Source organism: Silene latifolia, chromosome 1 (genome assembly GCF_048544455.1).
Source record: "Silene latifolia isolate original U9 population chromosome 1, ASM4854445v1, whole genome shotgun sequence".
NCBI classification, from domain to species: Eukaryota; Viridiplantae; Streptophyta; class Magnoliopsida; order Caryophyllales; family Caryophyllaceae; genus Silene; species Silene latifolia.
This window is the reverse complement of record NC_133526.1, coordinates 160,788,943-160,807,065: the sequence shown is the minus strand read 5'-3', so window position 1 is coordinate 160,807,065 and position 18,123 is coordinate 160,788,943. Positions and strand designations below refer to the sequence as shown.

The 18,123-nt window shown below is 38.0% G+C and overlaps 1 protein-coding gene and 1 non-coding gene across 2 annotated transcripts; one reads left to right on the top strand and one right to left on the bottom strand.

Moving 5' to 3' along the window:
* Positions 1 to 637: 637 nt before the first annotated feature.
* Positions 638 to 2,220, bottom strand: LOC141586209 (uncharacterized). The gene is made up of 3 exons (XM_074407370.1): positions 1,606 to 2,220; positions 1,070 to 1,520; positions 638 to 957 (listed from the first exon to the last, which is right to left on the bottom strand). The coding sequence occupies exons 1-3, from the start codon at positions 2,218 to 2,220 to the stop codon at positions 638 to 640; spliced, it is 1,386 nt and encodes a 461-aa protein (XP_074263471.1).
* An 8,428-nt stretch (positions 2,221 to 10,648) lies between these two features.
* Positions 10,649 to 10,757, top strand: LOC141617911 (small nucleolar RNA R71). The gene has a single exon (XR_012531239.1). It is a non-coding gene; the product is annotated as a small nucleolar RNA R71 (small nucleolar RNA).
* The last annotated feature ends 7,366 nt before the right edge of the window (positions 10,758 to 18,123 follow it).

The window sequence follows — 18,123 nt, the reverse complement described above, 5'->3', positions numbered from 1 at the left end:
AAACTTGAGCAAGCCTGTTGCACATCAGCTTAGAAATACATTTATAAATCACATTACAACAGGAGATGGGTCTAAATTGAGAAACATTCTGAGGGAGGTCAATTTTTGGAACTAAGGTTATCAGGGTATGGTTAATTTGTTTCAAAAGCTTACCATTAATAAAGAAATCATGGATAGCCTCACAAAAGAGCTCCCCAACCACATCCCACGAATCCTTGAAGAAAGCACTTGAGAAACCATCCGGACCAGCAGCTTTATGATTAGGGATAGAGAACAAGACGTGCTTAATTTCTTCATTGGACACAGGTGCCAGAAGAATACTGTGATGCTCTTCAGAACAAACTCTACCCAACTGAACAATCTGAATGGAAATTTGCCTAGTGTAAGCTTCAGTGCCCAAAAGCTCCTCATAAAACTCCAAAAAAGCTTTTTGGATTTGATCTGCATTCTCACACTTCCTGCCCTGCATATCTTCAATCCTCATAACTTTATTTTTCACCTGCCTAGTTTTAATCAGGCTGTGAAAATAATTTTTATTTTGATCCCCTTGTTCCATCCACACAGCCTTAGACTTCTGAATAAGATACTCATGGCAAGCTTGGTTCAAGAATCTAAATGCAGCAGAAGATTGACTTTCTTACTGAATTAAAACCTCATTGAGAGGGTCACTTCTGAGCTTTTCTGGAATATACTCCAAATGCATCTTAGCTCGAGTAGTGTTATTTTCAATGTCATCAAAATCAGTTTTGTTTAACTGTTTCAGAGGAGACTTCAGTAATTTTAATTTTTTCACTAGTCTAAACATGTGAGTGCCATACATAGTTGTATCCCATACCCGCTGCACACAAGACTGAAAATCCTCTGGCCTACTCCACATATTATAATACTTAAAGAGTCTTCTTCTCTTGGCTCCATCATTAGCACTTTGAATCACACAGGGTGTATGATCAAAGATACCTTCACAGTAGAAATGTGCATACACATTTACATTAGCATTAAGCCAAATATGATTGACCAAGACCCTATCTAGTATGAACCTCTTGTTTGTTATTCCAGGTATAGTAGGAACCACTAGTAGGGCAATCTGCTACTTCACACTCATCCACACAATTCTTAAAATCCTCCATTTCTATAGTAGTACTATTGCCCCCAAGTCTTTCAGAAGGCACCAAAACAGTGTTAAAATCCCCACAAATTACCCAAGCTCCATGAATCTGCCTTTTAAATAAACTAAGCTTCTCCCATAACAGCTTCCTCTCCTGAAGCTCATTAAAGCCATAGACCATGGTCAAGTGAAACTGTCTCCCAGTGCCTAAATCAGCTACTTCCATATGTATAAATTGGGCATTATACTCCAAGAAATTAACAGCAAACATGGAAGGATTGAAAAGTATCCAAACTCTACCACCTCTATGATACTGAGTATTAGTCGAAACATACCAACTTGCACAAAGGTTATTTCTAACAGAGTTTAGAGCCAAGGGTTTAACCTTGGTCTCAAGGAGGCCAAACAAACCTATCTGATGATGATGAAGAAACCATTGGATAGCATTCTGTTTAGACAAGCTGTTCAACCCCCTAACATTCCAGAAACCGCAATTATACATTACCCCCAATAGGAGGTAATGCACTACCATTAGTCCCAATGCCTACTGTTGGGGTAACATTGTTCAAGGAGTCCATAAAAGAGTGAGATCCAAATTTCATGGACCTTAAACCAGCTTCCACAATTTCTTGCCTACTAAGCCTAATAATATTTCGAGTAGGAGTAGTAATCATATGATACTTTCCATTTCTACTCCATTCAACATCAAATTGGTTAGGCTTTTCCACAGGAGTAACAACAACCTCACCCACAGGAGAAACAGGAGAAGGGGCAGCAGCTGGCGTCACAACAGAAACAGTAGGTTGCTTACCAGTTGGCTGCTTAGATTGCTTAGGGCGCCATTGTTTCCTCTCAACCATCTGTGTGGGCACTTTATTCTTTTCTACTCCTTCTTTCCTACAGGAATTAGAAGAATGCCCTATCCCCTTACACTTAGCACAAACAATAGGCTTCCACTCAAATTCCACTCGCAGAGACACTACGTTCCCATCTTCATCCAAAAATTTCACTGTCTCAGGAATAGGCTTACCAAAGGGTACATCGATCATAACCCTCGCGAAACCTAACCTAGTTTTCTCATTAGTGGCATCATCACTCCTTACATAAGTACCCATTAATCTAATAATTTTTGGAAGGCACTTACCCTAGAATTTGAGCGGTAGGCTATGAATCCTAACCCATACCGGAACATCCTTGACATCAGTTTTCACCAGTTCCACTTCTTCACTCCATGGCCTGACAATAAGGGGCTTGTTGTCAAATAGGAAGTGACCCTGGTGAAGCACTTGATCCTTGGCTGCAGCCGATTTAAATCGAACCAGGAATACTCCATTGGGGCAAAAGGAGATTTTATCCATGGGAAACTTTGACCACAATCGTTTAAGAAAACCCTCCACTACTTCTACCGGTGGATTCGCACCCAGGACAAAACCATAGACCGAGTTTTTCCAATAGGTTAGTTCATCCTTCACATCCTCAGCAGTAAAGCGGAGTAAGTCTTCACGTTCTTCCGGAATACTAACCAGGGAACTCTTACCTTTATGATGCTTCCCTTGAACCATCCAGGTAGAGGATTCCTCAGGAGCAACAACGTCTAAATCATAAGGAACAAGGCCCACTAGCTGATTCACATTCACCGTTTTCTGCACTTCCGAACTCTGCGGCACACTAACCACCACCGAAGACGACGCAACATTAGTATAAGGGCCCACACCAGGCCGTACAGCGGAATTACTAGAGACTAGAGGGGGAAATTGAGAATGATAACTACAATTTATTGCCATTTTTTGATTGATTTTTCCAATTGAGAATTTTAGGGTTTTAATTTTTGGGGTTTTTTCGCGTTCAGTTTCTTACTCTATCTCTAACGGTGTTTTTTCGCGTTCAGTTTCGGGTTTGAAGGTTGCTTCCTTCATTTATCCCGAAAGGCTCATGAGCCAAATGGAGCGTCAACAAAAGTTGCCCGCTCAAGATACCCTTGTCCAAGAGAATGTCTTCCGAAACTCCGAGCGTGTTGATCGGTCCGTTTCGTGTTCACAATTTAAACAAGTGTGGTCGTTGGGTCACGTCCGAGTCAAAACACAATTTATAGCTTCAAAAACAACTCTACAATTAGTAAAGAGGTAAGTAAAGGTCGGATCCCAAGGGACGGGTATTGAGATGAGATTTCTATTGAAACTAGTGGTGTCTTAGGAGTGTCACAATTTGGGTTGATGTAGAAGGTCACTAACTAAAATAGCAATGAAAATAAACAAGCAAGATGAATTAAAAGGGTTGTAAACAATTGATAAAAAGCACTAGGGTGTCATGGGGTCATAGGGGAATCATGGGAATTGATCATACAAACGTGTTCTCAAATTATAAGCAAGCAATTATTGTTGTGATGGATTGAGTTGGGTTATATCTTACAATCCTAGGAAAGTTTGGGTCCCGGAGCCGAATCGATTAGATTGTACAACACCTACAAGTCGACTTAATATTCCCTACTCAACAACCACGCATGGTCTAATGAGACTCGAGTTGGTTTATGTCTTACAAGTCTCATTGAAAAGATAGGTGATGGTAGTAAATGCAAGGATTCATAGGCTTAGCATTTCATCAAACATAACATGTGCATGAGTTGAGATCAAAACAAGCAAGCAAATAAAATATGAAAGCATATTAATTTAAGCATGAATCATTCCCCATGTTGGTTTCCCCTAATCACCCATTAATCCTAGCTAAGAGACTACTCACTCATTATCATGTTGATCATGCTAGCAAGGTTGTCAATCATACCAACAAAATGAAACATGATGACTAAATGAAAGTAATTAACAATAATTAAAAAGGGATTAAAGAATTATACCTACTAATGATTCCAATAATAAAGAAAAGATAAAAGAAGTACTTGATACTTGATTAAGAGGTTGTCAATCTCCCAATAATAACCCAAATAATCTTCAATTACCCAAAATAAAGGATGAACAAAAGAGAGATTAAGGAAATGAAACTTGTATTAAAACTTGATTAATTGTTGATTACAAAACTAAAGAGAGATTTGATTGATATTAACTACGCTAATTATTGATAAGAAGAACATGCTCTTCTAATTAGACTAATGGGGTATTTATAGTGGAAATTAGGGGGATGCATTAGGGTTAAATAAGGGCTAAACTAGTAATTACACTTTTTAGATTGAGCAAGGAGGAGCCGGTATTTTTCGAAGGAAGGGCTTCTTTCTTTGTAGCTTGGAGAAGACGAAATTGTGCTGTAGAGGAATCCGAGCGGATTAGAGTCGGGACGGGCGGATTCAGGTGGTGGAACACGAGCGGCTTTGGAGGAATCCGGGTGGATTGTGGCAGTGCTAACCCGAGCGTCTTGGGATGAAACCGCACGGATTGTGCATGTGGAGGACGGCCGGATTGTGCCTCAGCAAGATTTCTTCTTCTTTTCTTCCCTTTTCTTCATAAATTCCTTGGGGATTTCCTTGGGGACTCAATGATCCTTTCTCAACATTGCTCATCTACTATAATATGTACAAAGGCCTTCTAATCTTGTCTCTCCTTGATGCTTGGTCATTGGATTCGATCAATTTAGTCTCGTTTTGCCATGAAAATGCAAGATTCTTACTCCTTTCCTACCAAGGGATCAAAATCACAAAGAATATGCAAAACAAAGAACTAAAGATAATAAATGACTCAAATATGCACTAAAAAGCATGGGAACAAGGCTAATTCGGGAGCTAAATATGCGCTAATTATGGTCACATCAAATATCCCCAAACCGAACCTTTGCTCGTCCCGAGTAAAGAGGTGACAAAGACTAGGACCATTATTTAAACTAACCTAATAACATAGCCGATATGAGACAATTAGCGGGTCTCACTCCGCCCCTTCAACTCACCACAAGACAACCATGAGGTAGGATGCCTTCTTGCAAGGCAAGGTGGGTCTTGCCAAAATGGCGACACATCCAAACATTAAGCACACAAAATCACATAATGGATGCATCAACAAAAGGAATAGCCACTTCCTCATCAAGTGGCGGAGGCACTAAAGAGGAACAAATTTAAGAGCATGTAATCCTTCACAAATACTAGTTCAACAAATTACTAAGGCTAAGAGGATGGCACTAAATCACCTCCAAATGGTGTTAAACTAGACTACTTTCGTCCTCAATTTCCAAATGCTTTCGTCAAGAGCGATCGGATGGTGATGGAATGATGATCCCTATGATGCTAGTAGCATATGACATGACAAGTCTCGAATTCTCTACAAAAGTAAAGGTCATGGATCGTCCCAAGCTCGACAAAGTGGCTTGACAAAAAGGCTTTTTGGGAATGAAATGCTCAAATCTTTATACACAACGGGTGGATATGACTAGTATTCAAAAATTGACCTCATTTACTTTCATATTTCAAAAATTTAAGATGGGGTTTGTCCCTTCCGGGCTAGTGTCCTTTGCTTTCCCCAATCGCTTATTAGGCAACCGGTTAACCTCTAGACAATAGCTTTTCGGGGTGATAGTCACTCTGTCTCTGGGCGGCCGAATTCACAACCGTGTGGGGCCCAATTCAATGGATCCCGCTCCAAAGCACATCGAAGTGGTACGCCTCCATCAAAACAATTTAATTTTTCAACATTCAACAATTCATAATATTTGAGGTTTCCTTGGCATTAAATTACTTCCACATGACAAAACTTTCGAAATGAGCACTTCAAACTTATTGATAGAAAATATTTTTGGGTTGCCTTACCACAAGGTCAATCAAGGTCACCTAGACAAGTTAACCAAGTCCACATCGCATCACGGGGTTGTATAGGTGACTCACATGCAAACCCTTGACTAGGCTTTGGGTCATGGGTCAAAATACACTAGTATGACACTATCTAGGGTGTTTTACAACCATTCTAGTAGGCAAAGTCTTAAGTTGAAAAAGTATTTGTAATGGCTTAGTTGCTCTTGTCAAAGTTCCCAATTAGGCACTTTTCAAAACTTTTATCTAAATGCAACTACATGCTATGATGCAACTATTATAAACATCCTAATGCAAGTGATTCTATCAACTAATATGACATATAAACTAAATGCAAGTCCTAACTTCACATTGTTATACCGCATCAATCAAAATAAAGCCACATAGTCATTAACATAAAGAGGAAAAAGGAGATTGGAAAGATCATACCATGCGGTCTTCATGATCCTCATGTCTCGGATGTGGCGTAGTCAATCAATGTGAACAAGGATAGAACAAACACAATATATACAATACAATGTACAAGACTACACTACAAAAAGAAATAAACGTGTTTCTGGGTTTTCAATTTTCAAATTTTTATGATTTTCGAAATTTTTCAATTTTTTTTGGATTTTTGAATAAGAGTTAAGTTAGAATTCCCCATCCCCACGCTAATATGGGCATTGTCGTCAATGGCCAAAATGATGGGAAATTATGCAAAGATGATGCATGATTTCTACACTAAATGCAATCTACACTAGTCTACACTACATGATGCATGGTTTTTTTGTTTATGACGGAGAGGATAATTTAGATTACCTCCCGTTATGTATGAATTAACTTCCCCAAACCGAGTTAGACACTATTGCTAATGTCCAAGGATGGGTGTAGTTCATGCACACACTATGCAATGCATGAAACTAATTTGTCATTTTGGATTTTGAAAGTGGGAACAATAAAATGAGAACACCTCAATGGTACCGAGGTGTGATTCCTCCATGGCGCTAGGACTACTCCAACAATGATCAAGAAAATAATTAAAACAAAGAGAGAAATAGACAAACCATGAGAGGGTAGGAGCCTCCAAGGCATGCTAATCTTCCATCATATCATCACCATCATCACTTTCCTCATTAGAAGTGGTCTCATTGCCACTTCCCTCTTCATTTGCTTCTTCACTTTCTTCTTCACCTTGCTCATCATCTTGCTCACCATCCTCTTCTCCTTCTTCACTTGCTTCCTCATCAATGTTATCATCAACTTCTTCATTACCGACAACCTCATTGTCACCCGAAACGACCCTAGATGCACCCGGAAATAGGACTTCTCTATCCGTCCAACTAGGCAAAGGACATGATGGGTCAAGTAGTCCTTGCCTAGCTAAGTGTAGGAGGGGTGGATATTGAGCCAATTGAGCATTTTTCCGATCCTCAAAGGCTTGCTTGTGCATTGCTCCGGATAATGCAGAAGTTGATCAATTTCCGGGGTAGTAGATGTTGTTGCTCCCATAGAAGGTTGTTGTTGTTGTTGTTGCACTTCCAAGTTTGGGGTTGCTACCACCATAGCCAATGCTTTCTTTGCTTGAAGAGCCTTTTGCCTTTGTGAAAGTGTCTTTGGTGCCTTTGTTGCCTTTATTGCTCCCTTAGTCCTTGCCATTGATGAATTAACCAAGAAAATAATGAAAAATCTTCAATTTGTATTGTACCCAAATCGATTTAAAGGTGAAAGGCTTTGCCTTTATGAATTCAAAAATCGACTCAAAGGTTGAAGATTTTGTGCTTGGTTTTGATTTTTATTGAAAAAGGAGTGATTTATTTGTTGTTGAAAGGATGATTTGATTTGATTTTGGTGAATGTAGTTGAGGGATTTTGTTTTTGTGATGGAGAGGATGAGGGTTTTGATGTTTTTGAGTAGTGTTATGAATGAATGAATGAAGAAATGAAGGTGGGAGGGGTTTTATAAAGGCCGAAAAAATCCGAACTGCAGGGCCAATCCGTGCGGTTTCTGCTCGAGACGGGCGGATTCTGCACTTTCTGGGTTGGGAAAAACTCGCCTAAAGACGGGCGTCTTTCAGTGAAGACGCTCGGGTTCGCTAACACGAGACGGACAGATTCTTCAGAAGACGGGCGGATTTCAGTCCAGGAATTTTTCCTTGTTTTCCTCAACTGAGAAGACGGGCGTCTTCCCTTCAAGACGGGCGGATTTTCAGAGACGAGCGGATTGCTGTTCAGGACGCCCGGATTCTCTTACAGTCAAAAATATTTCAAATGTTCAGCTCAGAGGGACGTACGTCTTCTACCCAACACGCTCGGATTGCCTGAAGACGGGCGGATTCTCCTGAATCCGCTCGGATTCGACCCCTTTGTACCCGGATTCCGTTCCATCCGTGTACAATGCGTATCCCTTGTCATTCTTCCATTCTTCTTCATATCTTGTGTGCTTCATTGTGGGGGCATTACTAAGGCATGGATAGCCTAGGCAATTGCCATCCCCACACTAAGCTAAAGCACTACACATCAATTGAAATTATTAGTCCCTCCCTCACTTCTCTCAAACATGACAATTATCTTGATCAAAGTATAAAAATAAATCCAATGATGACAAAAATGCAGTACAAGAATTGAAATGCGAGTTAGGGAGTTAGAAATATTTACAAATGGTGGTTGAGGGAGGACTCCACCAAACTCACATTCTTGATGAGATGTCAAGGGGGCATGTTCAAGGTGTTGTTGATGTTGCTCAACACCTTGAAAAAGTAATCAAACGCTTGTTCATTATCGTTGTAAAGTTCTTCAATAGACCTTGGCCCTTGTTGTCGGTCTTGATCGATGGCATTACCAATGTAGGGGTTAAAAATCCCTTCAAATTCATCGTCCCAAAGACCACAAACTTCATTAAGTTGATCATTGAAAATCTCTTGATTTGATGGAGACAACTCTCCCAATTTCTTCTCTTGGCCAATGAGGCCATCCTTTTCTTCTTTGCTTGATTTTGATGAGCTTTGCAAGCTCTCCTTGTCACAATTCACTTGCTCTTTGAATGGAGCGTCTTCAATTTTCTTCTTCCATTAGAGTTTCGACTTCTTCCTCTCATCCTTTCGGCTATAATGATCAATCATGAAACACGGTTCATGCAAACGAGGAGCTCTCATAGTCTTGTCAAGGTTGAAGGTTATGCTTTCATCTCCCACTTCTAGAGTGAGCTCACCATGTTTCACATCAATCACCGCACCCGCGGTGTGTAGGAAAGGTCTTCCTAGAATGATTGGAATGTTGGAATCTTCCTCCATATCAACAATGACAAAGTCCACCGGGATGAAAAACTTCCCAATTCGTACGGGGACATCTTCCCATATCCCTAATGGTGTCTTCGTCGATCTATCGGCCATTTGGAGTGTGATATTGGTGCATTTAAGCTCTCCCATCCCCAACCTTTTACTCACCGAGTACGGCATAACACTCACACTAGCCCCTAGATCACATAAGGCTTTGTTGATCGTTGTGTCGCCAATGGTACACGGTATTGAGAAGCTTCCCGGATCCTTTAGTTTTGGAGGTGAACTCCCTTGAAGTATTGCACTACTCACCTTAGTGAAGGCGATAGTCTCAAGTTTCCGGATCGACTTATTCTTTGTGAGGATATCTTTCATGTATTTCGCATAGGCCGGCACGTGATTGATTAATTCCGTGAAAGGAATCGAGACTTCCAAATTCTTCACAATTTCCATAAACTTTCCAAGTTGGTCATCAAATTTGGGCTTGGCTTGACGACTTGGAAAAGGAAGTCTAATCACAATGGGCTCCTTCTCCTTGACCTTGTCTTCATTTTTCTTTGAACTCTCTTCTTTTGATGATTCTCCATCTTTGGAGTTTTGCACAATTTCTTCCTTATCAATATCTTCCACAACTTCATCCTCAACTTGCTTCTTCGGTGCTTCATACTTTGTACCACTTCTCAAGTGAATGGCACTAACCGTTTCATGTCTTGGGGGATTACTTTGAGGTGGTAATTGCCCGTTTTGTGTTTGTGAGCTTGAAGATGCTAGTTGAGTCAATTGGGTTTCCAACATCTTGGTGTGAGCTAGGATGTTGTTGATGGTGGTTTCCTTTGCTTGGCTATCTTTTTGCATTTGAGTGAAAAATTCTTGTTGATTCATTTGCAATTGGAGGACCGCTTTTTGGACATCAAAACCTTGGTCATTTTGGTGATAGTATGGATTTTGATTTTGGTAACCTTGGTTTTGATTGTAAAAGGGTCTTTGATTTTGGTTTCTCATGGGAGGTGGGGTGTATGTTGTTTGAGGGTTTTGAACATTTTGGCTTTTGTATGAGAGATTTGGATGGAATTTGGTGTTTTCATTGTAATAGATGGAATAAGGGGTACCACTCTGGTATGCTTGGAAAGCATTCACTTGTTCATTTGTTCCCCTACATTCACTTTGGTCATTTCCCAAAGTTCCACAATTCTCACATATCCCACTTGGGATTGATGAAGATGCCGTCATGGCATTAACATGATGCTTTGGTGATTTTGAGACTTCTTCAAGTCTAGCCATAGCTTTTTCAAACTTCAAATTGATTGTGTTAATGTGAGCACTAAGTTGAGCACCCAATTGAGTAACGGAGTCCACTTCATGCTTTCCTCCTCTAGTAGCCTTGCGAGGTCTACTATATTGTGAGTTATGGACCGCCATTTCCTCAATTTTGTTCTATGTTTGATTGTCATCAACTTCGGTGAACATTCCATTTGATCCCATATTGAGAATGTTCCTTGAATCTTCATATAAACCGTTCCAAAATTGTTGTACCAAGAACCATTCGCTAAGTCCATGGTGAGGACATGAGCGACAAATTCCCTTGAACCGCTCCCAAGGGCTTCATACAAAGATTCTTCATCCCTTTGCTTAAAACCTGTAATTTGAGCTCTGAGCATGTTAGTCTTTTCCGGTGGGTAGAATTTTTTGTAGAAAGCTAGAGCCAACTTCTTCCAAGAATCAATTCCGAGAGTGGCCTTATCAAGGCCCTTCAACCATTGTTTCGCGGTGCCAATTAGAGAAAAAGGAATTAAGACCCATCGAATTTGGTCTTGAGTTACACCGGTTTGAGAAATCGCATCACAATAGTCACAAAAGGTTTCCATATGAGAATGAGGGTCTTCACTAGGCATCCCCCCAAATTGGCTCCTTTCGACTAATTGGATAAAGGCGGATTTGGCAATAAAATTTCCGGTTAGATGTTGTGGTGTGGGAGTACCATTGGGTAGGTTCTCCTCGGTTGGTACGGAATGTGATGAAAACTTAGGCATTGTAGGTTGATTTTGTGGGGTATTTTGTAATGGGTTCTCCTCACTTTCTCTTGCAAAAGGGTTGATGAACTCAATAATTGGTGGAACAACCTCACTAATACCTCTCAAATTCCTCCTAGCAAATCTCCTATTGGTTGTCAAAGTTCTTTCAATTTCACAATCAAAAGGTAACAAGTCACCTTGTGATCTTCTAGACATGCAAAATATCAAACAACTTGAAAGTAATTAGAACAAACCTTGAGGAGTTTTACTTCCCCAAGGCAAAGAAAGACACAACTAATAATAATGTAAGAAAATCTAAATCAAGTAAACACCGTCCCCGGCAACGGCGCCATTTTTGATCGGTCCGTTTCGTGTTCACAATTTAAACAAGTGTGGTCGTTGGGTCACGTCCGAGTCAAAACACAATTTATAGCTTCACAAACAACTCTACAATTAGTAAAGAGGTAAGTAAACGTCGGATCCCAAGGGACGGGTATTGAGATGAGATTTCTATTGAAACTAGTGGTGTCTTAGGGGTGTCACAATTTGGGTTGATGTAGAAGGTCACTAACTAAAATAGCAATGAAAATAAATAAGCAAGATGAATTAAAAGGGTTGTAAACAATTGATAAAAAGCACTAGGGTGTCATGGGGTCATAGGGGAATCATGGGAATTGATCATACAAACATGTTCTCAAATTATAAGCAAGCAATTATTGTTGTGATGGATTGAGTTGGGTTATATCTTACAATCCTAGGAAAGTTTGGGTCCCGAAGCCGAATCGATTAGATTGTACAACACCTACAAGTCGACTTAATCTTCCCTACTCAACAACATGCATGGTCTAAAGAGACTCGAGTTGGTTTATGTCTTACAAGTCTCATTGAAAAGATAGGTGATGGTAGTAAATGCAAGGATTAATAGGCTTAGCATTTCATCAAACATAACATGTGCATAAGTTGAGATCAAAACAAGCAAGCAAATAAAACATGAAAGCATATTAATTTAAGCATGAATCATTCCCCATGTTGGTTTCCCCTAATCACCCATTAACCCTAGCTAAGAGACTACTCACTCATTATCATGTTGATCATGCTAGCAAGGTTGTCAATCATACCAACAAAATGAAACATGATGACTAAATGAAAGTAATTAACAATAATTAAAAAGGGATTAAGAGAATTATACCTACTAATGATTCTAATAATAAAGCAAAGATAAAAGAAGTACTTGATGCTTGATTGAGAGGTTGTCAATCTCCCAATAATAACCCAAATAATCTTCAATTACCCAAAATAAAGGATGAATAAAAGAGAGATTAAGGAAATAAAACTTGTATTAAAACTTGATTAATTGTTGATTACAAAACTAAAGAGAGATTTGATTGATATTAACTACTCTAATTATTGATAAGAAGAACATGCTCATCTAATTAGACTTATGGGGTATTTATAGTGGAAATTAGGGGGATGCATTAGGGTTAACTAAGGGCTAAACTAGTAATTACACTTTTTAGATTGAGGAGGGAAGAGCCGGTATTTTTCGAAGGAAGGGCTTCTTTTTTTGTAGCTTGGAGAAGACGAAATTGTGCTGTAGAGGAATCCGAGCGGATTAGAGTCGGGATGGGCGGATTCAGGTGGTGGAACACGAGCGGCTTTGGAGGAATCCGGGCGGATTGGGGCAGTGCTAACCCGAGCGTCTTGGGATGAAACCGCACGGATTGTGCATGTGGAGGACGGCCGGATTGTAGTCAATCCGCACGGATTGTGCCTCAGCAAGATTTCTTCTTCTTTTCTTCCCTTTTCTTCATAAATTCCTTGGGGATTTCCTTGGGGACTCAAGGATCCTTTCTCAACATTGCTCATCTACTATAATATGTACAAATGTGGCCAGCGGGGGGCCCACGGGGGCGCTTGGGAGGAAGAGAACAAGCGTTTGCATTTTTGTTGGAGTCGCCACCAATTTTTATGGGAAATTGGAACCGTTCGAATACCTCGTGCCATGTCAAGACACAAAGTAGTGACATGAACACTAAGAAATCGTTACCCTTAGCATTCTATGTCTAGAATGACTCTCGTGGATGCTAATGAATACGGATGTTCACAGAGATCTGGAGTAAGGGGTGAGGGTACGTATTAGGAAGCTCTTTTGATCGAACACCTAATCCCGCCCGCCTCGATAGCGGCCTCTACTAATGATTAGGGACATCATTTATACTTGATATATCGTCGGTTATATGCATGCAATGCAACATCCAAGTTTTAATCCTAACATGTGAATTAATACTAAGTCGGTTAACACATAATTTAGCATACAATTAATATCGAAGTAGGATTTAAGTTCAGTTACATGTGAAGGCATACAAATGAGACAAGAAATATGATAAATACAATAAATAAAAATACAATAATGAAAATTACAATAATTACATTGGATTAGGCGATTTATGTCGAAAATACCTTTAAAACGGATAATTTGAGAAAAAGAGTAAAAGAAAGAATTAACGAACAAAACAGAAGGCGATAATACGGCTAATAGTCCATTATACGTAAGCTAATTAAACTAGGTCAAGCAACAACGGAGTTGATAGGCAGAAATCATCCTGGAACAGGCGCAGCGGGACTGCACCCTCTGGAAGAGGCGCAGCATATGCTGCGTCTGTTCCAAGGGTGAGTTCTGGCTGTGAAGCCGGAACTGCAAATCGTTAATATTAATCGGTTAATTTAAGGATTGATTACGATATTTACTCGGATGAAAGTGATTATCAGATTATTTACATGTGATCAATGGTCATGAAAGCAATAAAACATGGATGAGACGGATGCAAACGAATTATTTACAAGATTAATGAGATTAATAATTAACAAATATAAATTAACTAAACGAATTAATTAGTTTAAACATGACGAATTAATGATGAATGTGATGAACAAACGATGAATAACAGGTGCAAATATGTTAACGACGAATTCCAGAGACTCAATATTGATTGAATCGAACCTCTAAAACCCGAATTGAGTTTAATGACGAAAACCCGCAAATATGAGATTACGACAAGGGATTTAAGTCGGATTTAACGATGAATAAAACGTGTAAATGATGATGAATAATATACATGTAAGATCAATATGCTATTATCGACAAAGAATTAACAAGAAACAAACGAAACAAACAAAAGACGAACGAATTACAGAGGACGAAGGAAGAAGAAAGGAAGCAGGAACTGCGGCAGCCTCACGAAGAGGCGCAGCAGGAACTGCGCTCCTTCGAAGAGGCGCAACAGTTGCTGCGTCCTTTCTCGACGGTTTGTCATCTGGAAATCCGTAAAAAGAGGTTTTAAAGCACGGTTTTAGAAATCGGTTATAAAAGGTATTTTCGACATGAACCTTACATTAATGATACAAAAAGTAAATAACAATAATAAAAGGAGAGATTTTACACCTTCAGACTTGCATGTTTGATGAAACGAGAAGGACTAAGTTATCGATTAGTGATGCTCGACTCGAACTATAATGCAAATATGAAAGTGCCCTCGTAAGAGGAAAACGATTAGATTAATTAAGTTGATTGATGTGGAGTTGGTCAAATTGGTCGGTCATGCAAACGAGGCTGGTACTCAGAAGGATCCGAGCTTACGTGGTCGAATGTTCAAGAACGTAGATGCCAAAAAGTAAGAACAAAGGTCTAGAATTCAAAGGGAGAAGAGAAGGGCGGACACTCGCGTGAGAAATATGAGGAACGAAGGCTCCTATTTATACTAATCACACGACTGAAATATGGAAAGGAGAGAAAGATACGGAAATAACCGACTTAGGTTAAACACGGAAACTTGGACAAAAAGAAAACCTTGAGGAAAAGGCGCAGCAGGTGCTGCGTCCCTTGGAAGAGGCGCAGCACTTGCTGCGTCCTTTCCTCAGCGGCTTCCTCCTGCGCAAGAAAGGGCGTTTGACAGCCTGTCGTATTTTATGCATAACTTTCTCTACAAGACTCGGATTAAGGTGATTTAGGTGGCGTTGGAAAGACAAAAGAAAGATTTAGAACTTTCTGTGAACTAGGCCTGACCCAAAAAAGTCGTTATAACCTCGTAAAACGGGCCAAAAGGTCGGGTTGTCATTTTAACTAAATGAAATGCACATTTTGTAATGTAAACTTTTAGTTTAGCCCAATGAAATGACATGAGACTCAAAATGAGATATAATTATAACATTTTATGACATCCTAACCTTAGGTAGACAAGCACATTGCTTTGACTCGGGATTTGACGGTTTTAGGAAATGAAGACGGTTTTTTGACCCGGACTCCAAATGTACTCTAATTACTGCCAAAACGACCGTATCGGCGCGTAGATGACAACTAAGAGGTAGACATTAGTATTTGAGCAATCACTTGACGATAAACTTGTTGGGAAATGTGTCCTCAACAATAGTGCGATCACATGATTTAAATATCATTATTAAATCTCATTTTAAGAATACATGTGGGATGTAATATTTTACAGTCAACTGGTCCACACATATCGGTAATGATTGGCTGACTAGAGTTTGACATTACTGTCGTGCGACGGTGGTGATCAGTTGATCCCCTTAGGTCATACCTATAGGGAAATACTCTTAATTGATTATTTAATTGATCGTATACCGATACGAGTTAATTAAATTACTTAAAATTGACGGATGATTTTGTGAGTATAATTTACGTATCTTATTGTAAATATGATTAAATGAGATACGGTCTAAGTAATCGAATTATTTTATTACTTAGATGAAATTATTGTTTAAAGAAACAATTGAAACGGAATGAATAAATTATTATAAATACAGAATGTTGTAGTTTATAATTTGGAAACATTTTTGGTACAAGTAATTACGAATTACTAGTCGATTTTGTAAATGACATATTTTATGAGTATGTTGATTTTTAATATGTTAAAAATACATTACATTGTGACATGTCATGTAACATGTTACATGTGACAAATTTGACAAATTACAAAATAAAATGGGTTCTCCATTTTATGCTTAAAAACCGAAAATGAGGAGGTAGTGTAAGATATATATTGTGTTTTTATCTTGAGTGGAAAACACAATCATGATATCTAAGTACTAGCCTTGCAAGCCTAAGCTTTTGAGAAGAGCAAAAACAAAAGGCATTGGGCATACTACCCAATGCTCTCTTTTTCGGCCTCCCACAAGAAAGAGAGGAGAGCTCTTCTCTTTAATTTTAATTATTCATTCCTCCCATCTTTTTCTAGTGTAAGAAAATCCTCCAAAAACTCTCTACAATTTATGATAATTCTAGAGAAATAAAATCTCACAAAACATCACCTCTTGACCGAAATTTTCAAGAGCCAAAATACAATTTATTTTGTGTCATTTTTATGGTGAAACTAATATTATTACTAGATCTAAATAGTATTGGTTTATTAAGATGTATTCCTTGGGTATATGCTTTTGGGAGGGATTCTACCTTTGAGTCCTTGTTCTTCCATTTGGAGAGCTCAAGAACAAGTGAGTAGGTGAACTCACTTGTGCCCATAAATCCGAAAATCACATGGTGAGATATAGATTTTTCCATCTCTTTAATTATTGTTTGCATGCATAAGACCTTTATTAATTTTTTGACAAATTAATTTATAAACATATATGAATATGTTAGTGTATATAGATCTACATTTCCTTCAATCGGTATCATGAGCCACGGTTGTTTGCATGCAAATCGGTTAAAAGTTTTTCCGAGTTATAAGAATAACAAATAAAACTTGTAAAATTTGTGTTATTATGAGATATCACGAAATTAATCCATGCATGTTAATATTTCTGGTCCTAAAATGTTTTAGGATATTTTGGTTAATTTTTCGGATTTTTATTGTTCATATTATACAATAATGGCATTTAAATGTGATTTTATGAGTAAAAATGTCATTTTTGGTCTAAAATTAGCTATACTTCGAATTTTCAGTTGGTTTTTGGATATGTTGTTACATATATTATTTTGAGATAACCTGTAAATTTTCATAATTTTTGGACTTGTTATGCTCGAAAAATGAATTTTTCAATATTAAATTCGGATTTAGGTGAAAAATAGGTTAATATGAGTTAAATTTTGAATATGGTCATAGAAAATTAATATGTTGTCACATGCAATTTTACAAGATGTGTGTAAAATAATTGGCTATAAATAAATCTTTTTGCATGATTTATGGATTTTTTGAAGAAAAATAGCATAAATAGTGACATTATTAGTGGAAAATTAATAAAATATAATCTATGACTTAGGAAAAACGTCTAATGTTGCATTTTATTATCTTTTTCAGATCTAAAATTGAAAAGTTAGTAAAAGTAATCTTTCCATGTTTTTATGATTATTTTATTAAAAACCGATAAACAGCAACATTGTTTTTCCGGTAAATTTTCGAAATTTTTAACATAATATTTTGAACATTATGAGTGTCATGGAATTTTTCCAGAATGTTCATGAGTTTAAATTTCAAATTTTGAATTTATTTGAAATTTTGTGATTTATTTGAAGTTTAATAGCTTATTTTTGTAATTTTTGGTCCATTTATGAAAAATTTTATAAAATATTGGTTAATTATGGTCAAATTATTAGTGAAGACTAAATTTTGAGTCCTAAGAGGTTAGGGTAATTAACTTATGCATAAATATGAGTTTATGTATTTTTGTGATTATAAAATGTTGAAATCACGCAAATCCGTAAAAACCGAGTAATATACGATATTGGCTAATTAAAGGCGATTTAGCATAAAATTGAGCATGTTTATACATAATATAATGCTGCATTTTTCTTTATGATTGTCATAATTTTAATTTATGTAATTTTTGAATTATGTAATTTTACTTAGTATGGCCTTAGATTTTAATTGGTATTTCCCGAAATGTATGGGAATATCGATTCGGTTGTAATTTTTATTGTGATCTCGTATCACCGTTTTGTAATTTAATAGATTTATTTTATTTTAGTTACAAATGTATAATAGGAAATTATGTAATT